The sequence below is a fragment of the Manis pentadactyla genome, chromosome 4, assembly GCF_030020395.1.
Source record: "Manis pentadactyla isolate mManPen7 chromosome 4, mManPen7.hap1, whole genome shotgun sequence".
Taxonomy (NCBI): domain Eukaryota; kingdom Metazoa; phylum Chordata; class Mammalia; order Pholidota; family Manidae; genus Manis; species Manis pentadactyla.
In genome coordinates this window covers 138363466-138386924 of record NC_080022.1, presented here as the reverse complement: position 1 = coordinate 138386924, position 23459 = coordinate 138363466, and the positions used below count along the sequence as shown (strand labels likewise).

At 52.9% G+C, this 23459-nt stretch overlaps 1 protein-coding gene across 8 annotated transcripts in view; it reads left to right on the top strand.

Annotated features, from left to right (window-relative positions):
* The first annotated feature begins 245 nt into the window (after nucleotides 1-245).
* Nucleotides 246-23459, top strand: part of SPNS3 (SPNS lysolipid transporter 3, sphingosine-1-phosphate (putative)) — a 40302-nt gene continuing 17088 nt past the window's right edge. For 6 of the 8 annotated variants that reach the window (XR_005026910.2, XM_036896124.2, XM_036896125.2 and 3 more), the window contains exons 1-8: nucleotides 246-741; nucleotides 4244-4309; nucleotides 8761-8897; nucleotides 9396-9547; nucleotides 10236-10302; nucleotides 11035-11186; nucleotides 11943-12095; nucleotides 16724-16913. Coding sequence is in view for 7 of the 8 variants with exons in the window: in XM_036896124.2 (XP_036752019.2) it covers nucleotides 531-741; nucleotides 4244-4309; nucleotides 8761-8897; nucleotides 9396-9547; nucleotides 10236-10302; nucleotides 11035-11186; nucleotides 11943-12095; nucleotides 16724-16913 (1128 nt within the window). In the remaining variant the exon portion in view is untranslated. Of the gene's footprint in view, nucleotides 742-4243; nucleotides 4310-8760; nucleotides 8898-9395; nucleotides 9548-10235; nucleotides 10303-11034; nucleotides 11187-11942; nucleotides 12096-16723; nucleotides 16914-17422; nucleotides 18109-23459 lie in introns of those variants that run through there. The other 2 variants (XM_036896129.2, XM_036896126.2) reach the window with 2 other exon arrangements.

The window sequence follows — 23459 nt, the reverse complement described above, 5'->3', positions numbered from 1 at the left end:
CAAGTTTGCAGCCCATCTGCCATCTTCATTCCTCCAGGTAGGCATTAGGCAGGAGCAGGTGCTGGCCTTCACTTGCGGTCTGGTCCAGTGTGGGTCTCCTGGCCAGCCTCCTGATCTGGTCAGGTTTGAGTCTGTCATTTACAGCCCATCTGTGTAGGCAGCCAGACTCTCTCACAGGGAGCAGGGTTCTGAGAGACTCAGCTCATTTCCTGTTCTGCAATGCTTCTTTTCCTCACCATAGCAGCTGCAGCACTGCAGCCACAGTCCAGATCAAGGGGACCCATAGTGCCAGACACCAGGGCTGGGGGACCAGAAGCTTGGCCCCCAGTAGGCCTCAGAGGCTGGGGATGGTGAAATCTCACTGGCAAGGCTGCGGTGGGCGCAGCAGGAACCTGTGATGAGATGCTCAGCAGTTACGGCAGCTGTGTTGAGGCTGGGAGCCCACAGGAAGTGACTTGGTGCAGGGCTGATGCGCCTTTGCCCAGGCACCCATCTCAGGACGGGAGCCGCAGGCCAGTGAGGCTGGGGGCATGTCTGCAGAGCGCCGGGAGCCCGGGCTAGAGGGGCCTCAGGGCAGGTGCCCAGGGCCAGGTGGACCCTCTGGGGCCTGGGGCTCAGGTCAGTGCCCCACTCCAACTGCCCCTGCTCCCTGGAGACTGCCCCGCTGGAGAGCTTACGTGGCCGCTGCGGTGCTGTGCTACATCAACCTTCTGAACTACATGAACTGGTTCATCATTGCAGGTGAGGAAGAGGTGGCCCCTCTGGCGGCACCTACTTGTCTACCCACTGGCTGCCCTGCCAGCAGCCCACACTGTGCATCTATGGTGGCCTCCATCCAGCAAACTTCCTGGGGAGCAATCCCTGCTGTTCTTACCCCTGGAGGTGGTTTCAGCCAGTTCTGAGTCAGGGGAGGGCCAGGCGAGTTCCCAGTCCAGCCCCAAACTAAGAGCATGCACATAGGTGTGGGTACACAGTGGCAGGTGGGTGGGCAAGGCAGAAGGGAGGATCGGGCCTTCGGGCAAAGGCCTGGAGGTTCTGGGTGGGATGGCACGGTGAGGTTGTGGAGGACAGGGCCGCCTGGCTCAGCTCCCAAGCAAGAAATAGCTTACTGGCTGTTTCTGGGACAGCAGGCTGAGTGCCAAGCTTGCACATTCTGCCTTCCTTCCTGTAGGCCCCAACGCTCAACTTACTCTGCCTTCTTGTTACTTACTCATTCACTGATTCATGCATTCATTCATCTATTCAAGATTGCACCTTCTTTTCTCTCTTTATCACTGTTTCATTCAAGATCAGTTGAGCCCTAAACATGGGTAGGACCTCTGTCTGGTGGGACGCGGGGGAGGGGAAATCAATCTTGTAATTCCCAAACTCAGGAATCATCTCATGGGGCAGGAGAAGCTAATTAACAGGACTCCTGCAAGGCAGAGATGTGGCCAGACGAGGGAGGCACAGCTCTGCCAGGGGTGCTCAGAGGATCGCTGCAGCAGCCGGGCATCCCTGAGGCCAGGATATTGATTCATCAGTTACCAGGGTGGCTCACCAGAGAGTGGATCTGGAATCTACGGGACTCCGAGGGCTGCACACAGCACCATACCCGGTGGCTGTCTCTGAGGAGCTCAGAGGGACGCAGAAGACATGTACAAGTGACTTTAATCCAGGACAGAGCAGAGTGAGGGTCAGCTGTGCAGCCCCAGAGTGGATGACTGAGGGTTCTGGCAGAATTCACAGAGGAGGGGGTATTTGGTTTCAGTCTTGAAGGCTGAGAAAATTGGCAAGACAGGGAGTGGGATGAGGTGAGGGCATTCAGAGAGGGTCTGTGAGAGCCAAGGAATATGGGGTGAAAGTGCACAGTCTGACCAGGGATGGCTAAAAGGGGACAAGCCAGGAAATTTTTCTAAAATGGTGTTTGGGGCCAGATATAGCCTTTTTGGGTGCTAGCCTGGGAGCTTGGACTCTCTGTTGAGGCAATGGGGAGCCATGGATCTTTAAATGGGGGGACTATAATCAGATTGGAGGCCCTAGTGGAGGCAAAATGAGAAAGGGAGGCCAGTACAGAGGCTCCTGCAGTGGATTAGGCCCAAACAGAGGAGGCCTGAGCTGGAGTGTGGGCCCAGGGCATGGAGAGAGGAGGGGAGGGGGCAAGAGGCAGATGGGAGACGGGCACTCATGGATACAGAGCTCTCTGTGCCCCGCAGGCTGGGCTCCCTGCTCTCACTGCCACCTACTGCCCAGAGGCCCCTGGCTGGGCCCCTTTTCTGCTGGGACTTCCTCTGGCTGTGTGAGAAGCAGGGCCAAGGTCACAAGGATGAGGGAGGCCTGGAGAAGTGAGACCGTGCTGAGGGCCTGGGGCTGTTCTGATTGGCGGGCTGTCCTCCTGGCAGCTAGAGTTCTCCAGTGGGAAGCAGCTCTTTGGTTGGCTGGCATGACCACCTAAGGTAAACGGGGGGCTGGGTCCACACTTGGCCTTGGGCTGCCCCCAGGGCGCCCTGGGATGGGAGGAGCCCCGGAGCAAACAAAACAAGGGGACCAGGCCCCATTCCGAAGAATGGGAGGTGAGTGCAGTCACAGAGGGTTTTCATGGAGCTATTTCCTTTGCTTGTCCATGTTGCCTAGTTTTTTCTCTCCAACTAATATGTCTTATTCGAATGTCTTACTCTTCCTGTCTTGACATCATGTGCTGTACAGCTACTGAAGCATTTTCATAGTGAAAAAAAGTTACAAATTAGAATTTTAACAATTATTATTATTTGTAGAATTCTTATGAACCGCAAATTGTATTTGTAAGATGTAATTACAAATATTAAAAAGAGGGGAAGAAAGACGTACGGGTTGGTGTGCCTGGATGCTGTGGCAACGGGGCCCCAAATCCAGTAAATGTCTGAACAAAAATCTCTTACTTGGCTCTTCCCAGTCTTTGATCTTTCTTTCTCCACTGGCAGGTCTTGGAGGTGTGGATATGGGGCTTTCTTCCTCACTGCCTGGGTGTTTCTGCAGGGCCCCACTTGGGGGCGTCTGCCCCTTCTGTGCCACTGAGTGGGAGGTTGGGCTGCCTCTGCTGGGACTTCAGTCCTAGCTCCCCTGCTTCCAGCTGCACAACCATGGGAGCCTGGGGTCTCTGTTTCTTCATCTGTACAATGGGGACAATGACAGATCCCACCTCTTAGGGAAATAACCAGCTGTGTCCAGCTCAGGGAAAGGCCCTCAGACATCTCATAATTACATGAAAGTGATGATTGTTCTTCAGAATCATGGGGTCAGAGTCTCATAGCTCAGATAAACAGGTGCCTCAGACCCTGACTAGAAATACCACTGAGGGAGTTTCTAGGAACAGAGCCTGGTGTCTGGGGGCCTGCTTCCTCTTTCTGCATTAGGCTGAGCACCCACTGCACCCGCCATGGCCTAGCAAGATCTTGGAGGGGCTTCAGAGACCCAGCTGATGCAAAGCAAGAGCCCACCACCCTCAGGGAGGTGGGGCCAAGGTCAGACCTAAGTGGGACCTGTGTACCCTCTGAAGCTCTCCTGTGTACCCTCATGTCTGTGTGCTCATGCCTGTGAAAGCACATGCCTGTGTGTGCATGTGTGCAGGCCAGGATACATATATCTTTGTGTGTACATGTTCATGTGCATATATGCATGTCTATGAATGTCTGAAGTTTGTACATGAGCAGGGCTGCTGTGCTGCATAACCCCTGGGCCTTCCATGTGCTGCAGTCTAAGTGCACTGGGAGCTGCCAGCCACTCTACGATGTGAATGGCAACTTGCACCCATGTATATGCATGCATTCTCAGTGTATATGTTCATGTGTGTCTGGGGGGTGTGAGAGTAGGCTTACACACCTGTAAGTGCAGGCTCCTGTGTGTCTATGGACATCTATGCCTCTGCAAGCACATCTCTCTGGGAATGCCTGTTTGTATTTATATGGATCTGTGTGTCTGTGTCTGCCTACATGTCTATGTCTGGGAGTGCATGCTTGTGCATGAATGTGTATGCATGTCTGTGCCTTTGGGATGTGTGTTTCTGCACGAGTTTGATGTGCACTCATTGCTCTGTGTGCTGGTTCTTGTATCTGTCTGTGTGTGGTTGTACGCATGTGTGGGAGAGCCGGCAAAAGACAGTGGGCCTGGGTGCCACACCCTGTGTTAAGCCTGTCAGCTGTGGCCCTGTCTCAGATGCAGGGACAGTGGCCTTTAGAGGCCTAGAGAGCAACTTCCCATTTCCTGAGTGCTGTCCGTCTGTCCACAGGAGTGCTGCTGGATGTTCAGAAGTTTTTTCAGATCAGTGACAGCAATGCTGGTTTGCTTCAGACAGGTAAGGAGTGAGTCCCTGGCCCCAGAGCTGGGGCCCTGGGCCCATGCTAGATGGGGTCTTGCCATGGGTCCTGTTCTGTGCCCAGCTCCAGCTTCTGGGAAGAGAGGGCCAGGCTAAGTCCCACTGCATCTCCTGGCACAGAGGAGGCACCCTGAGGATGGGTGGTGTTGGGGAATGAGGGACAGTCTGGGCGGGAGAAGGAGAGGATGTAGGCTAGGACCCAGTGCTTGGGCAGCCCCTATGGGGTTGAATGTAAGTGCTGCAGAAATTCCAGAGGAAGATGGATCTGGAAAAGGCTCCTGAGCTTCAGATTATGCCTGTGGAGTTGGTCATTCATCCCCTCATGTTTGTTCAGCTCCATCGAATACCAGAGACTAGCTAGGGGTGAGAAATCCGTTTTTCTCTGATGGACCTGAAAAATCTACACCAGGACACACACAGAGACACACACAGACACATTCTCCCACACAGGCTCACATAGTTTAGGCTGGGAGGGTCTGGTCCCGCAGGAGTTACAACGCAGCAGTGGGGAACAGCCACATATCCCATTCCAAGGTGGGGGCAGTTGGAGTCACCAGGCACTAACCTTCCCCCTGTGAGTGTGTGGATGGTGACACACACATGCACACACATACCCGCATGTGTGCACACACTGTCACAACACAGGGCACCCAGGTATGCACATACCCGACCTGGAACTAACGGGTGTGGTTCCTCTTCTGCAGACCCCTCCTCCTCCTAACAGTCCTCTATTTCAGTGCCCTAGAACAAGGCTCTCAAACTGGGTACGGGGATCCCTGGGGATACATAAAGACTTTCCAGGAGCTACATGAGCAGAGATTTGAGAGAATCCATTTACAGATCCTCAAGCCTGCACATCTCCTTCCTAAAATGGACCTGCCTGAGGACAGGCCTCTCGTTTTCTTTTCTCCTCCCCTTTCCTGATCACCTGTCCACCACTGCAAACAGGAAAATACATCTATCTCCATTCTGAGTTTTACTCTCATGCACTGCCCTGGGGAGTGAAAACCTCTGGGGTGCCAGACAGAGGGACCCTTTGTGGATGCTTAGCTTCTGTTTGGGAGGCCTGGGGAGCAAAGCAGAGACAGCCTCTGTAGAAACCCACTGGGGATGTTTCCTCTAGGCCACAAACCCATGGCAAGGTGCCAAGCCTTATCTAGCTGTGGCACTGGGGTGTGACAGTCTACTACTTGTTTATGATTTAGAATTCAGAAATGAATTCTCAGTCTCAGGGATGGGTGTCAACACATTTATTTCAATTAAAAAAAATGAAGCCAACATTTTAACATCTTTCTTACAGACAATCAGTCCGATTTGTCTGGTTGATTTGGCAAATAAAGACTGGTTTCACTCATTAGACTCTGTAGTGGACATTTTGCATAAACCAAACAAACTTGATCCACAGTCCCAAGGATCTGGATAAAAACACAGTTAAAAAGATACAATACTTCTGGCAATCACATCTTTGCAGCTATTTAAATGTACTCTAAGAAAGTTTTAAGTGTCAGTTGAAAATATGTGAAGGGTTACCTAGGTCTACAAAAACTTCTTTAAGAGGTAACGGAGCAAAAGAGTTCGCAGCTCACCGCTTCAGACCAAGGGGCTTTGCTGAGGGCCCCTGCCTGGGGACCGAGGCATCAGAGCATCAGCTGGTGCTCCAGTCCTATCTGCAGTCAAAGCGAGACAATCTCGGTTGGATACCCACAACCTTCTAGACCAAACAGATAATGGTAGTTGAGCAACATTTCCCTCCTCTGGTTCTTGGGTGAACAGGATTATTCCTATGAGGCCCCTGATCCATGAGATGCTGGAGAGGGAGACATTTGTATGTGAGGGAGAAAGTACATGAATGTGTGGGTGTGGGTGTGTGAACATGCAGTGGGCGGCTGTGTGTGAGGGTTAGTGTTTGAGGATTAGGGCTAAGGGAAAGGACATCGCTGGAGGAGCAGCCCGGAAAGGTGTTGGAAAAGGCAGTGGCTTGGCAGGCTTGTCTCTGGTAACCTCGGGGGAGCCCTTTCACCTTTCCAGGTCTCTGTGCAATGGCCCTAGGACCCAGCCTGCTGTCTGTCCGCAGGGCCACAGAATCGAGGGAAATGCAGAAAAGAGAGGCTGTGGTGGGGCTACAGCAGTAGGGTAGAGGGTGGAGTACAGCAGTGGTCGGCAACCCCCACCACGGGAGAGGGAGGCTGCTGGAGTTAGTTAATTGATTAATAATATTTAAAATTAACACTGATGTGGCTCTTATTCTGCCAGGCACTATGCTAAGTGCTTTGTGATACCAACTCATTTAATCTTCACGACAACTCCACGAAGTAGGTATTATTATTATTATGCCCATTTTATGGAGGATAAAACTGAGGCACAGGAAGGCTGGAAGGCTTGATGATGGTCACACAGCTAGCAAGGGTCAGAGCTGGGGTTCAAATCCAGCCAGCTGCCTCTAAGTCCTTCTCTTAGCCCCATGATCTTCAGTGACTCCCACCTTGCCACAGAAATCATTTGAACTTGGAGATGCTGGGAACTACAGAGTGCTGTAGAGACCCGGCCCTTTCCCTTGGTGTCTGGTGTCTCTGTTCCAAGGCATCTGCAGGTTTAAGGTGTTTATGTCCTGTACAGGATCCCTGCCCAAAATCTCATAAAGGTATTAGGAGATTCAGGGAAATATTTTTAAAACCTTTGGGTAAAGAAGATATGCATTAACAAGACTTGAAATAACCACCATTTAAAGGAAGATTGATAAATCTAACTACATTGAAGTTTAACTCTTCTGTGTGATGGTGATTGAAACTAAGCATGCAATTAGTAATAATAACAGAGAACATTTATTAGGCATTTACAAAAAGGCCGTTCACTGCTTTTTATGTGCTTTATTTCATTTAATCTTCTCAAACACCTTATGAAGGAAGCACGACGATTACTATCGCCTTGTCTAGTTGATGAGGAGAGTTAAGGAATTTGTCAAGTTCACACAGCCAGGAAGTGGTGGGGTCAAGATGTGAACCCAGGTAGTTTAGTCCCGAATTTGCATTTTAAATCGTTAAAACAAATAGAAAGGACTGGGAGAAATTATTTCCAAACAACAAAGAGCCCAACAGAAATATGGGTAGAGGATGTGACCACAGGGACTTGCTGCCCAGCCTCACTGGGAACAATGCAGATTAACATCAGCCAGGCACCATTCGTTTCTCAACCATTAGAGGAACAAAAATTAAATAATTGATCATATCAAATGTCAGCATGGGTGCTGGCATCTACTCCTGTGCGAGTGTAAATTGATACAGCCTTTCTGGAGGCCTATTTTGGCAATAGCTATTAAAATTTAAAATGCCATTGACACCAAAGACCATTCTCTGTGGAGCATTAGATCGAACCTATTAAATTGCCGGTTTTGTACGTCAAAACTGGCCTAATTTCTGCAATTGCACTAGGCTTAACCCAATACTAGGGCGGGTCGGGGGTAGTGGGAGGGAATGAATTTGAGCTGAACGAATCTGGATATTCATTGGGCTCAGGAAATGTCAATCATCTGTGCTCAGTGAATGGCGACCCAGGCTCTGGGCGGAACCCTCCAAAGCCTTAAGGCCCTTGGAGGGCGGGACCGGGTAGAGAAGGCTTCCAGATTTTTTCCTCGCTGCCTGCAGGTTCTCAGAGGCAGCGGACACAGGTCTGCCTGTGGGTAGAGGAGATGTATTTAAGGAACAGAAGCAGTGAGGGTTCCCATCCATGTTGTACAGTCATGCAAAAACGTGGCAATTTCTTTGTCTTCACAGAATAGTAACTTCAGTCATCCAGTCGCCAATTCATAAGAGTTTACTTTAAAAAATGGTATAACTACAAACTGACAGTGTCAGGAGAATGTATTACCTACTTGGGGAAACCAGTGCGTTTCTAGCCTCCAGGAATCTCTGTGCTCATTCTATACCATTCATCTGCTGGAGTAGGCCCAGGCAGGCCTCCCTTCCTTCCTGCACCCCATCCCCCCAGCAGGGGTGTGAGAGCAAAATCAGACCTGTCCTAACATCAGGCTCGCGGTGAGGGTTGGGGGATGGAAGGGGTGGAGATGGTGGGGTGGGGGGTTCAGGAGTCCCCTTAGAGATAGAGCACTGGCAGCCTAGCTCCCATGCCAGTTGCGTGCTGGCTTCTATCTCACCTTTCCAGAGCTGTGGAGGCGGTGGGCTGGTGCTCAGAGGTGGAGTCGGTAATCCAAGACTTCACAGTGAGCAAGTAGCAGAGCTGAGACTTGAGCCCAGGCCCGACCCTCTCACCCCCCACTTCCCAGTCCCCCTGACTCTGGGTAGGGACTGTGAGGTTCATGGTATCTTTTCCTCCTTCTGGCCTCCATCCACTGCCAAGGTGCCAGTTTGTGGCCCCTTCCGTGGGCCTGCTTGGGGGCAATGAGGGGATGCATGCTGCCCCCGTCTCTCCTCCAGTCTTCGTTGGCTGCCTGCTGCTGTCTGCACCTGTGTTTGGCTACCTGGGCGACCGACACAGCCGCAAAGCCACAATGAGCTTTGGGATCCTGCTGTGGTCAGGAGCAGGCCTTTCCAGCTCTTTCATCTCTTCCCAGGTAGGTGCCCTCACCCCTGCACAGGCCTCCAGGGATCTCCCCGCGTTGGGCCCCCCACCCCCACCCCCTTGCACTCCACTGCAGGCCCCAGGCTGACTGGGGGATATTTCAGGGCTGGGAGAGGAGACCGTTAGACTTTCTTAACTCTCATGCACCTCCCACCGCCTCCGGAGGTTTCATTTCTGCCGGACTCTGCTGGGGGTGGGGGCGGGGGTAACAGCTACTTTCTGGGGGAACTGGTCTGGGTAGCAAGGCCATACCAGGAAATGGTCTCCTCTGGGCCTGGGGGCAGGCAGTGGCTGCAGGCGCCAGCAGGGGGCACCCATGTGATTTGGGGAAACAAGGCTGGGAGGATAGTGAGGTGTCTGGAGTCCCTATTCCCTCTTCCTCCCCTGGGGACACGTGTCACCAGGTGCTCTCAGTCTCCTGACAATCCTTTGGCCCCTTGTCCCATGGGTCATTTCTGTAACTCACTGTGGTCTCCTGCCTACTGCCCAGTATTCCTGGCTCTTCTTCCTGTCCCGGGGAGTCGTGGGCACTGGCACGGCCAGCTACTCCACCATTGCGCCCACTGTCTTGGGTGACCTCTTCGTGAGGGACCAGCGGACCCGGGTGCTGGCCATCTTCTACATCTTTATACCTGTTGGAAGGTTGGTATCACCCCGGGTCTTCCTTTGAAAGTAAACTGAGGCCAAAGGAGTCAGAACAGGGGCCGGGCTAGGGGTAGGAGACATCAGACAGGAGGGATGGCATTTGAATTCCAACTCCACCCCTTCCTAACCATGTCACTCTACCTCTGAACCTCAGTTTCCTCATCTGTAAATGGGGTCAATAACACTGACCGATGGGCTGTGGTGAGGATTAGAGGAACAAAGATGCTTTCTACAGGCTGGTACACACCTGCGGGGTGAGCATGAGCAGCCCGGCAGTGTGGCTCACTCAGGGAGGGGCCAGCTCTGGGGGGTGGGGCAGGCAAGTGTGTAGGGCTGGCCAGGCACCCCACAGTGGGGTGGGAAAGAGTGGGGTTTGCAGGCAGGCCCCTGAGCTCTGACCCCAGTTTTCTGAAATCGCCCTTCTCAGGGAGGGCTGAGCCTTGGGTGAGCAGGCCGTCCTCATAAAGGGAGATGCTGGGGATGGGCCGAGAGCCAGAAGTCACCGGTGACTTGACCAAGGGCAGTGGACATCTGGACCTCACATGGCTCACTTTTTCCTATGAAAGAGCTATTAGCTGCAGAGAGCTGGCTCCCTGGGGTGGAGGCACCCCAGCTCAGGCTGCCTTGGGGCTGTGAGCCTGCCTCCCTTCCCTCACTGGCTGTTCCCCTTGCCCCTCTGTCACAGTGGTCTGGGCTACGTGCTGGGATCGGCTGTGACAGCGCTGACCGGGAACTGGCACTGGGCCCTCCGAGTGAGTCTAGCTTCCTTTTCTTCCCTCTGGTTCCCTCCCTGGACCGGTAGGGACTTCCCAGCCTTGAGTGGCCTAGGCCACTTGGCACAGTACCTGGCACCATGGGGGGTGGTCAGCTTCAGACATCAGGGGCCTCAAACGGAACATGGAGCATGGAAGTCGTGGCCCTGGGTTCAAGTGCCGGCTGCGCAGTTTGCTGGCTGTGTGATTTCAGGCAAGTCACCTCCCTCTTTGGAGCCTCACTTCACCCATCTGTGAAGTGGGCCAAGTAAATGCTACCTTATGGAATCTTAAGGATTAATGAGACAAAGGATGGAATGATACTAGGGCAGGACCAGCGTGGCAGGTGGAAGCATGGGCCAGGAAAAGGGACAATTATTGGAGCAGCAAGCACTCAATAGGCAGGGCCAGTGTAGTCAGGGCTCTAGTTCTCAACATGTGTGGCTCACTGATCTCAGTGAAGTAGTGTCTGTACTGGACAGACAGGTATTAAATCAGATCTCGAGGGACCCCACTCCTTAGAGAGGCTGTATGTGCTCTCAGTGTGAAGGGTTGAGAAACAGCAGGATGTCAAGCTCTGTGTATAACCAGCACCCAGGAAATGGGCCCCCATGCTCCCACCCCCAGGCACAGAGCATCCCAAAAGCCTGGACCCCAGAGTTCAACCACCCCAGGACATCCTGGGTCACAGGAGCGTGTGGCCCTGAGCTTCCTGGGCCCTCCTGTCCCCAGATCATGCCCTGCCTGGAAGCTGTGGCCTTGATCCTGCTTATCACGCTGGTTCCAGACCCGCCCCGGGGGGCTGCTGAGAAGCTGGGGAATGTGGCCATGGGGGGCCCGAGGAGGAGCAGCTGGTGCGAGGATGTCAGATACCTGGGGAAAAAGTGAGTTCCCTGCTCATGCCTGCATGCCACTAAACCCCAGCATGACTGACCCCCTCTCTTTGCCTCCAGGGAGCCTCCCTGAGTGTCCCACCCTTACTTGGAGGCCCCCTTTGCCTTACCCTGTGACAGATATGCCCTGGGACGGGGGGAGGCAACTTGAGCTCCAGCCTTGGGTCTGCCCCTGCTTTATCCCCGAGCACGCCGAGACTTAGAGCCTCGCTTCCCTCATTTATTCAATGGCCATAATTCTCCAGCCTTGCCCGCTTCTCAGGGTTGCTGGGAAGATGCCAGAATTAACCACTCACCTCTCCAAGCCTCACAGGCATGCATCCATCCCCTGTTCCAGGCATGGTGGGGGGCAGACAGGAGTCCACTGCACTCCCAGGCCTCACGATAGACCAAAATGTGGGGCACAGACAGGCCCCAGCTGTCTCTGTTGCAGGGCTGTGAGGCCAGTGGAGGCACTCAGAGGAACGTGGGGGCAGCAGGGAAGCTTCCTGGAGAATGCGATGCTGCATTTGGGCCTCTCAGGTTGGGAAGAGCTGGTCCTGCAGAGCGAAGGGTGGGCGGTACAGCATGAGCAAAGGCCTGGAGGTGGGGTGTGCGGCGATATTGGGGAGAGTTGGGGAGGATCCGAAGCCTGGAGCCCACCTGAATGCTCCCATGACCGGAGTGCCCAGGAGGGGAGTGGCCAGAGCAGACAGGCCCCTGCACCCCAGCCCCCTCCTGGCCTCAGCCAGGCGCTTTCTCTTGCAGCTGGAGTTTTGTGTGGTCAACCCTTGGAGTGACAGCCATGGCCTTTGTGACAGGAGCTCTGGGCTTCTGGGCCCCCAAGTTTCTGTTTGAGGCCCGTGTGGTACATGGGCTGCAGCTTCCCTGCTTCCAGGAGCCCTGCAATAGCCAGGACAGGTAAGGGGTCTGCAGGGGGCCCTGGGTACCTGGCCCAGGTCAGGGGGGCTCTTGGTGGGGAAGTTCTCAGGAGGTTCTGAGCCCCAAAACGCAGTCTCTCTGGGCACACGGTGCTTGGTGAGGACACCAGGACTTGGGACCCAGCTGGTGGGCAGCAGGCTGGTTTTAGCTCTGGGCGCTTACAGGCACTCCCTTGTCCTCTCAGGGGCCCAGGTCCTGTCTTCTCACTTGGGCTGCTGTGGGGACCAAAAGGCACTGCAGTGAGGGGCTGAGGCTTCTGTGGGGCCCGTGGGATGGTGGCCCTTCCTCCCAACGGCCCCATAGAGTGAGGTCATCCCGTTTTACGGATAGCACGTTGACACACTGGATGCCCTTCCTGCTTTGGCTCAGGCACTCTCACACACATTCACTTGTCCTCTGCCTCATCTGAGGCACCGGGAGTCCCAGCAAGTGGCTGGGGGCATCGGGAGGAGTGCAGAGCAAGCTGTGCAGAAAGCAGACCCTCTGCCCTCAGGGCTGCCCCCTCACCCTGCTGGACTCCTGCCCAGTCACCTGCCCGCCGTTCCCCAGGGACGCAGGGGCCTCCTGATGGAGGAAGCACATTGCAGTCCTTTCTCACCTGCTTTCTCCTCCTCCTTGAAACCCTCCATCCTAGTTTCCTCCTCCTCTCATGATTTTCAGTCTTCTTGCTGTCCCCTCCTCCTCTCTGATCCTCAGAGTTCCCAGGGCTCCAGGCTCCAGGGGGCTTCAGGGACCCTGGTTCTCTGCTGGCAGCACCTGCATCACCCAGGCTAAGGGCTAGTAAGTTCAGCCCCCGGCCCCATTCCCCAGAGCTCCTTCTCCCCGCCTCCTCTCTCACCTCTGCCTCACTCTCTGATGCCCAAAGAGAGCTTCATGTGACCCCCAGGATGTCTCACGCCCTCTGACTTGTCTGTGACTTTGCCCAGGACATGCCCTGTGCTTGCAGCATCCTTCCCTTTCCTCATTGTTACTTCTCAAGCTTTAACTTCTGTTCAGACTCTATGCTGAGCATTTTACATGAAAAGGCCTCTATGATTTCATAATAATGCACCAGGACCTTTACAGCCCCAGTGGCTCCATGTTGTCCTTGGGACAAGCTCCCAGCCTACACAACATGACTGGCCCCTGCTGACCGGTGTAACCTCCCCTCTCTATTATTCTTGTATTTCAAGTGAGGGGATGGAAAATGAGAGAGGTTAAGTGACTTGTCCAAGGTCACAGAGTAACATGTTAGCAGAGCCCGGATTCAAGCTCCTCTGACTGCAAAGCTGGTGCTCTTCAGCTCCGTGTCCTGTGGCCTCTGGAGACTGCCTGTTACTGTTAATTGGCTTGAACATCTCCCCACCTAGTGGGGAGTGGCCTCCTGGCACACAGTGGGTGGTCAGAGACAGCCTCCAGTGAGTGAAGGAGTGAGTGTGTGGACTCGGGTTGTGATGTTTGTCTTGGCTCTCCAGCCACATTCTCATCTCCCCAGAGGCAAAGACTGAGTCCTAAAAGTCCCCCACCAGCTTGAAAAAGTGGGGAAAAACCAAGACTGAACCCACTTCAGGCATTAACTGGCTGTGTATTCTCAGGCAAGTCACTTACCCTTTCCCCGCTTCCCGCCTCTGCCTCCACCTCGGGTTCTGCATAGAACCCCTGCGCACAGCTGATGTGGGAGTTTGTCAGTATCCTTGGGCTGATGTAACGAATTACCAGTTTACTAGCTTAAAACAACAGATATTTTTCTCATAGTTCTGGAGCCCAAAAGTCCAAAATGGTCTCACTGGGCCAAAATCAAGTTCAGCTGGGCCACACTTCCTCTGAAGGCCCTGGGGACTCTTCCAGCCGATTCCAGCAGCTGCTGGCGTTCCTTGGCTTGTGGCTTGTCTCCCAGGCTGTACATCTGTGGTCACATTGCCTCCTCCTCTTGTGTCGAAAATCTCCCTCTGCTTTCCTCTTATAAGGACACTTTTTGTTGGATTTAGGGCCCACCCAAACCATGGAGGATAATCTCCTTATTTTAAGATCCTCCATGTAATCTTGCCTGCAAAGTCTGTTTTGCCACATACGGTATATTCACAAGCTCCAGAAGTTCAGATGTAGACATCTTGGGGTGCCACTATTCGGCCTACCACAGAGTGGGTACACAGTCCCTGTGTTGGGGTTCTGCACAGACCTCAGCTATTAATACACCCTCCATGGTTAGGATAAGCCCAGGGTGAGGGTTGGGTGGGGGCAGGAAGCTGCAGGACACAGGATTGCACCTCAGCCAGAGGGAGAAGTTGCAACACTCAGAGCTGGCGCAGATGGAAGGGGTGGGAGGGGGTAGTGAGCTTCCCAGTCCTGGGGGCATGTAAGCAGGAGTTGGACAGCTGCTTGCCAGCAGCACTGTGCAGAAGATCAGCAAAGAACCTGCAGGCCTTTCAGGACACTCCTGGCTCTGAGCATGTGATTCTGGGAAGGCTCTGGGGGGGTTAGAGGGCTGGGTGGCTGGATATGTCCTCTGGCTGCACCTCCTGTTCAGGGGCCCTTGGGGAGTCCCCCTCACCCCCGCTGCACACACACCATCTACACGGCCTGTCTGAATAATCAGTCCTAAGTCTCACAGGAGTCTTGAGAACCTGCCAAGGTCAGCTCAGACTAGGACTCAGAGGTGGATAATACTCACCTGGGATTTGGGGTCACTTGACTGGGCTGAGCCAGAGCCTTGCACAGCTTGGAAAGCTGAACCTTTAAGCTGCCTTAAGGACATGAATGCCTAACCGGGTAAGCAGAGGCCTAGGAGGTCCGTGCTGACCAGTGATGGGCTTTGTGACCTTGGGTGGGTCCTTGTCCTCTCTGGGCTCTACACTCTCCTATAAACCAAGAGGGTGGGCAGGGGAATAAACCCATTGGTCCTCAGCCTGTGGGTGCGGGACTGGCATTTCACAGAAGTTGTTTAGAAAAGAGGTGGTTTTTTGTGACACTAAATTTGTCAGTAACCATGGTCTTGCATCTGTCAAGTTCTCATATCTTGGTGGTGAGCACAGAGCACATGGCCATCCCACACACTTCTGGAAATGTTTGGGCCTGGGAAGGGACCCAGGCCAGGTGGAGAAGGGTGAATGGGGCAGCAGTGCTCCAGGCCAGGGGAACAGTGTGGGCCCAGGCAGGGAAGCTGGAGAGCATAGATGAGTTGAAGAGGTCCCAGTCACTGGCGTGAAGTGTGGGAGGGAGAAGGGAGGGGAGGTCACACCGGTCAGCAGGGGCCAGTCATGCTGTCCTGGCTGGGAGCTTGGCCCAGGGACAACATGGAGCCACTGGGGCTGCAAAGGTCCTGGTGCAAGTGACCTCTTGCACTCTGGTCAGTCTTTGAGCTCCTTTAAAATGAGGCTTGGGAGGGCAGGAGGGACCTTACTCAAATCCTGGCTCTGTCACTTGGCCGCTGGTTATCTTGGTCTTACCTTTCTCAGCCTTGCCTTCCTGATCTGTCCACCTGGGCATTCAGGGATGTTTCAGTGAGCTCATGTGCTCAACCTATATCTCTTGTGTTCCAGGCCCTATGCTCCTTGCATAGAGTCAGGAAAGCAAACCAAACCTGGCCTCTGTCCTCCAGGACTCCACAGGCCAGTGAATGACCTTAATGATAGAGACACAGAGGTACTATGGAAACAGAAAGGAGAGAAGGAGTCAGCAAAGAGACGGGGAAGGCATTTTCTAAAATGGGATATTTCTGATGAGTCTTAAAAGATGAGCAGGAGTTTGGTAGGTAGAAAAACTCGTAGAGGGTGCCAGGTGGAGGAATACAAGTATGAAGTGCGGACAACTAGTGTGGGGGCAGAGGAGGATGCAGTTGCAGATTAGGGTTGAGGCCAGCCAGGGACAGATCATGAAGGGCCGTGTAAGCTGCAATGAGTTGGCATCAAACCCAGAGGGTGTTTGAGGGCTGGAAGAGAATTTTAGGCTGGGTATGGGCAAGGGCATGGTCAAATCTGTATTTAGAAAGTACCCTCGGGAGCCTGTATGGAGGTTGTTCTGGAGAGACAGGTTTCCACAGGAAGGTGGTGCAAGAGGGGCCAAGTGGATCTGAAGTGAGTCCCCCAGTAGGTGGGAAAGGGAGTGACGTTAGGAGGGGGCTGCTTGAGGGGTGTTCAGAGACAGAGAGTGGAAGGGTGGGATTCAAGGAGGGGAGGTGTGTGCAAAGCCTGGGTAAGGGCTGGGTCCCATCACAGTAGCTCAGTAAGCAAATGTTTGCTTGTCTCCATTCCCATTAGTACTAGGGGCCAGAAGGTAGATAAGTTTGGGCCAGAGTGGGGTGGTAGAATTCAGATTTCTGGATGGGACAGTTTGGGGTGGTAAGAGGTTGGAAAGATCACTGGAGATGAGGTGTCCGGGGAACAGGTGCCAGGGTGCTGGGCAGATCACCCACATAGCCAGTGGCATCTCCAGGATAAGGCAGAAAGAGGGAGTGCATGGGTCCCTGATAAAGGTCCAGAGGACCCAGGAACATTGTTTGGGACGTGGGAGGGCAAGAGGCCCACAGCCACGTTCCTGGTAAGTACTAGATCATGCACCCAGGGCAGGTGGCTGGATGCCTGTCCTGACTCCACCCAGATGACCAACCCCTCTCTGCTCTTTCCCATCAGCCTGATTTTTGGGGCACTGACCGTTGTGACTGGCATCATTGGGGTCATCCTCGGAGCAGAGGCTTCGAGGAGGTACAAGAAAGTCAACCCCCGGGCCGAGCCCCTCATCTGCGCCTCCAGCCTGCTTGTCGCAGCCCCCTGCCTCTACCTGGCTCTCACCCTGGCCCCAACCACCTTCCTGGCCTCCTATGTGAGTGAGGGCCCTTTTGGAGGTGGGCAGGGTAGGGTGGTAGGGAACTCCTGTTCCATACAGGCTTCCATTGTGTGTACATTATGCTTATCACTTCTTCTGGGTAGAGCTTGTTACCCCCATTTTACAGATGAGTAAACTGAGGCTTACAAAGAGTTACCCAGCTAGGAAGGGCATAACTGGGATTTGAGCCTAAGCCTTTCTGACTCCAAAGTGTGTCCTCTGAGCTCCTGGTTAATGCTTTAATTGCAGATAATGGGTCTTACGTATTCCTAGGACATGTCATAAGCCCAAGAGAAATAGGGCAATTGATTCCAGGTTACAGATGAGGAAAGTAAGGCCCAGATTGGCCATGGCCAGTATGGACACTGCTTTAAAGGGGACAATCACAATAATATCACGTCTTCCTGATCTGTATCCTGTCACATCTCTCCACATGCCTCACAGGCTACAGCAGCAACAAGCGCTCACACCTCCCAGCTTTGCTTGTGTTCATTTCCTTCCGCCAGGGCCACTGTTCCCCTCTTGTGCATCCTGAAATCCTCCTGCAAGACCCACTTCAAAGACCGTCTCCTCTGCAAGCCTTCCCAGACTGTGTCATGCTCGTATCAGAATTGGGCCCAGCACGCATTTGGGCCCCATCAGGCACCGTGGTGTGTGAATAGGGCTGTATTCACACACATGCATTCACACATTCTCACATGTTTGTAGCAGTGGCCCTGGCTCCCCAAAGCCCCAGCCCTGACTGTCCCACTCAGTGGGAAAAAGGCCCCTGGTTCTGGGAAGATGGCGCCTGTCTAGTCCCAGCCAGTGGGCTCCAGCTCCCCTCACCTCCATCTCCTGGTGCCAAGGCCCTGGGGACCCACCACTTCGGACCAGATGCCCCAGCACGTGTGTGGGGGGTTCACCAAGCCGGCTGGACTCAGAAAGCAAATCAATAACAGGCGGGGCTCTGGGGCCCCTGGCATTTGCATCACCCCATTCCTTGAGGCAGGTGATGTGGTCACTGCTGTCCTCACAGCTCCCTCTGCTCCTCTTCAGCTCTTGCTCTTCCAGCCCTTCCTGCTGGAGCCTGCTGCCCTGAGCAGGACCCTGTGGGGTTCCCGTCTCAGTGCCCTCAGCCCGCCCCCTCCCCATGTGCTGACCCCCCGGATGCACTCAGATAGGACAGCGACCCCACTGCTGCTCTGATCACTCTCCTGCTCCCAGACGACAGCACCGGGGGACCCCAGGCACGCCGTGTGTGAACGCCCCTCAGGAGGCCCTGGTCCAGGCAGGCCAGTGTCCTTCCTGCCATGTACTGCCCTCTCAGGGGGGGTTGCCCGGAGCCCCTCACTCAGCTTTCTCACTCTTCAAACAGCCGGAGTCTCCAGCCCTCTATACGAGCTGGGAGGCCACCCAGGACGCTTCTCTCTCCAAGTCCTCAGGGTGTGGCTGCTTCCCACCTGAGTCCTCAGCCTCAGCTGGGCTTCTGCTGAAATCCCTGGAGAACAGACAAGTGTTGTCAGTGTTCCCTTTCGCACCTGCTCTTACTTAGTTCCCCTTGCCACTCCCTCATGGGGAAGGGTTTTTCTCATCCCCGCTTGACAGATGGTAAAACTGAGGCCCAGACACAGCAACACACACAGTGGGACAGACAAAACTCCGGCTCAGCACCGCAGACTCCAAAGTCTGTGTCCTTTATGCTGTACTGTCCCTTGTCACCCCTGTGGGAGAGAAACAAAGCCTGGCATACACTAGATGCTAATAAATGCTTTAGTGCCTAGTGGCTGAAGGAACAGAAGAGTGACTGGATTATCATCTCTAGGTGATGGGGGCTGAATGGGCCTGACCTTGCAGGCAGGCTGAGCCCCGGGCAGATGGAAGCTCCGTCAAAGCTCTGTCCCTACGTCGGCTGGGGCCCCAGACCCCCTGCCAGCTCTGCTTCTGCCATGGTCTTGCTTGTCTCTGGGAGGCAGCTACTTGGCTGTGTTTCGGGGACACAGCTGTCCCCCCTACCCTGCAGCCTGGCACATCTCCAGAGCTGGATGGCTCATCTAGAAATGACTTTGTGTCTTGGCTTACAAAGCCAGCTGGAGAAACTTCTCTAGGCCTGCCCAGGTGGGTGAGGAGCTGACAGGCAAGGCAGCGGGCGGGGCCAGGATGCATCCATCCCCTTGTGCTGGGAAGCTGCTCCTCCCTGTGGCTCTTGGACCTGGCATGATATCCATGATGCTGAGCCCCCATGGCCAGAATGCCAGCCTTCTAGAAGTGGTGCAATTCCTTCTGGACCTTCTGACCAGATCGCCTCCATAGCTCTGTCTGTGCTTCTGAGGCCTGCCCTAATATTCTGACTTGAGATTCAGGCTCCAGCTCCTCCCCACGTCCACCAACACCATTATTAAAACCCTTACTACCTCCAAACCTGCCCTCTTCTCTTGGTCCCCTCCGCCCTGTCCTGGCTCGTGTCTTGCTGTCTTTCTCCAGGACTGTTCTGGGAGCCATCTTCCTCGTCCCCTTGCCTTACTGCTCGCCCACCACCACCTCTGTTCTTCCAGAGTGACAGCACGGACCTTCCCTGCTCAGAAGCCTGGGCCTTGGCTCCTTGGTGCCTCTGGAACTAAGTCCAGCTTCTCCTCCCAGTATTCAAAGCCCCTCATGACCTGATAACCTTGGTAGCTGCATCCCCCATGCAAGTCCTGCCCCAGAGGTTCCCTCCTGATTCCCTGGATGTGCCCCATGCATCCCAGGTCCAGGCCCTCCTTTTGTTCCCTCTACCTCCACCCTTCAAGGGTCCGGGCCTTCCAGGGCCAGCCTGAGCACCACCTCTCCGGAGCCTCCCCGGATTGCTGCGCCAGCCTGTCTCCCCCCAGCCTTGGTGTCTCTCAGCACTGCCTCCTTGGCTCATGCTTTCTTATGCTCTGACCCCTCTCCCAGCTGGGCCCAGGCTGGTTCCAATCTTTCTCACCACTCCAGCATCAGGCACTTGGGGTGGGTGACTGGCTGTCGTCCGCCATGCTTGCTAAGTGAATTGCTGAGTGATTAGCTATTTGCATTCATTCATTTATTCAACAAATATTTATCGAGTGCCTATAAAATGGCATGCTGGTTTAAATGCCACAGACAGCGCAGTAGATAAAACAGACTAAAGCTTCTTTACCCTTACGGAGCTTGCATTCTAGTTGTGGGACATAGACAACAAGCAAGGTATGTATGAGTAAAATTCACAATGCTTCAGATGATAATAAATGCTTAGGATAAATAGAGTGGAGAAGGATGCTGGGGAGTGTGTGGGTGCTAGGGGAGAGGACGGCTGCTTACATAGTGTAGCCACAGAGGCCTCACTGAGAAGGGGTTGTTGAGTGAACACCTATAGAAGGTGAAGGAGTGAATTATGTGGTTCTTTAGGGGAATAGTGTTCTAGGCAGAGGAAGAGCAACTGTAAAGTCCCTGAGGCAGGAACATACCTGAAGGGACTGGGAAACTGCAAGAAGGACACTGTGGTTAGTGTGGAGTGAAGGGAGAGAGGGAGATAAAGACAGAGAGGTGATGGGGACCAGATCACAGAGGGCCTTGTGGGCACCGGGTGGAACTGTTTTACTGAGAGTGAGGCAGGGTTTTGTGTCGAGGAGTGGGAGCGCTTGCATACGGTTTTTGCATTTATTGAGATGATCAAGTGGTCTGTCCTTTATTTTATTGATATGATCTATGACATGGATTGATATGTGTGTGTTTAGCCAATCATGCACTCCTAGGAAAACCCTCTCTTGGTTGTGTTATAATCACTTTTATGTGTGGCTGAAATTGGCTCGCTAGTATTTTGTTGAGGATTTTTGCATCTCTATTCGTAAGAAATACTGGCTTGTGGTTTTCTTGTGATGTCTTTGTCTGGTTTTGGTATCAGGGTAATGGCCTCACAGAATGAGTTGACAAATGTTTCTTCCTCTTCTATTTTTTGGAAGTTTGTGAAAGGTCTGTGTTAATTCATCTTCAGATGTTTGTTGGAATTCACCAGTTGAAGCCATCTGGTTCCGGGCTTTTGTTTGTGGGAAGTTTTTTGATTACTGATTCAATATTTACTTGTTATAGGTCAATTGAGACTTTTTATTTCTAAGTCCATTTTGGTAGTTTGTGTCTTTCTAGGAATTTGCACATTTCCTAGAGGTTATCTAATTTCTTGGCTGAAAATTGTTCATAGCATTCCCTTATAATCCTTTTAATTTCTGTAAGGTCAGTACTAATGTCCTGTTTCATTTTTGATTTAAGTAATTTGAGCCCTTGTCTCGGTCAGTTTCACTGAAGGTTTGACGATTTTGATGACAACTTTGGTTTTATTGATTTTCTCCATTGTTTTTCTATTATTGGCTTATGTTTAATAGAATCACTCTGGATTCTCTGTTGAGAATAGACTGGAGGGAGGGGCAAGGGAAGGAGCAGAGAAAAGAGTTAGACCACTGCCATAATCCGGGTGAGAGATGGTGGGGCTTGGGCCAGAGTGGCCGCAATGGGAGTGGTGAGAAGTGGTTGGATTATAGATCTATTTTGAAGGTAGAGCTATTGGAATTTCCTGATGGATTCAGTGTGGGGTGTGAGAGAAAGAGGAGTCAAAGGTGAGTTCTAGGATATTGGCTTGGACAGCTGGAGGAGGGAGAGGCCATTAGTGGCATAGGAAAGTGTGCAGGAGCAGCCAGTGTTTGGGGGTAAGATGATCAATTGGTTTTGTGCTTTCTGAGTTTGGGGTGGAAGGCTGACAACCTAGTGGAGGTGTCGGTAGAGAGTTGGATACAGGAGTCTGGAGTCCATGGGACATGAGATTGTCCTGGGTGGAAACTGGCTGTAGTTCACCATGAAGGATTGTCATTAGGTTTGGGGGGTCAATATCAGAAAGGACATGAGGGTCAGGATCAGAGGGGTGTCCACAGAGGCTAAGGAATCATCTTCTGTTCAAAATAGCTTCAAAGTAGGAAGAGTTACTTGACTTTTCTACCCATTCCTCAGTCCATCCATGCCTTTGCCTTCTCAGAAACAAAATTCTTCCTGTACTTTCTCTGCAAGTCCTGGGGAGTTTGATAGGCCATAAGGGAAATTGATGAGGCTTCATGGGAAAGGTCCATGGGAATGTAGGCTAGTGTGTACATGCATCTAAGTGTGAATATATTCAGTCTGTAAATATGAGTGCAGCTATATGTGCAGTTTGTGTGTATACATCTCTGGGTACCTGTCTAGTCATGCTATAACTATTTTGCATGTACATGTATATTCATTTTATATATGCAAGATTGTGTGAGTGCATTCACATTCGCTGTTCTATTAGTACATGTCTGTGCATAAGCGCATACATGCCGTGCGTGTATCAGGGCGAGCAGATAATTACATGGGATATGTATGCACATGCATGTCTGCAGCTGAGTGTAGCTTTTCTTCCACTGCTTTTGTGGCTGTAGCTGCATTGTGTGGGAAGGTGGGGTTTTGGCAACATTGTGTGCCTGCCACAAATTTTTGAGGTAGGGGCCAAGTTGTGCTGTATATTTCATGGCAAAGGGGTTTCCTGAACATATTAAGTCTGTTCTGGGACCTTCCCTGGGGGAACCTGTGCCCTGTGGTCCAAATGCAGGTGCAAAGAGTTCCATTTCTTCCCTCCTTCCAGTCCCCTTAGCAAAGGAAGTGGACTTCTTGGCTGTTAATTGGGATCCAGACATGCACAGCAGGTCTTGGCTCATACCCTCTTCCTTGGCCTTCTTCCCAGAGCTGCTGCCCTTCAGAGGAGAAGGGGTTTGTACTCAGAGGAGGGACTGAGCCTATGGCAGAGGCTCCACCGTTGCTGGCCTGATGGCCGGAAGACATGGCTGAATGTTGGCACTCCCTTCTTGGGTGGGCTTTGTGGTCCAGATGGAGGGGCAGGAGTGGGGGGATGGGAGTGAGAATGCACTGAGGCATCTGAAAGACCTGGACATTGTTCTTGCTCCTTCACTTACTAGCTACATGAACTAGGGCAAAATCTTGACATTGCTGAGCCTCAATTGTCCTAGCCATAAAATGGGAGTGCTAGTACTTACCCCTTGGTTTCAGTGAGGAGCTAAATGAACTTCTGTGTCCTAGTTACTGTGGATATGTAATGAAACTTAGTAGATTAAAACAACAGAAACACTTACTGTGCTCACAAATTTGCAGGTTGGAGAAGATTTTGGAGTGGGGATGTCATCTCTCTTTGCCACTTGGGGCTACTTAGGCAGGATGGGGGTAAGGGGCTGGTCATCAAAGGCTGGGAACCGTTTGTTGGCTGATGCTGGCTATTGGTTGAGACCTTAGCTGGAGCTTTTGGCTGGAGCATCTGCTGTGGCCTCTCCATGGGGCTGGGGCTTCCTCACAACGTGGTGGCTGGCTTCCAAGGACTAGCATCCTGAGGGAGCCAGGTGAAGCTGTATTGCCTTTTATGACCCACTCTTGAAAGTTATATAGCATCACTTTCGCATTCTGTTTTTGCTAGAGCCACAACTTCTTGCTCAGAATGGAAGGGAGAGGAATTGGATTCTTTCTTTTGATGGGGACTGACAGTGATCTGAAAGA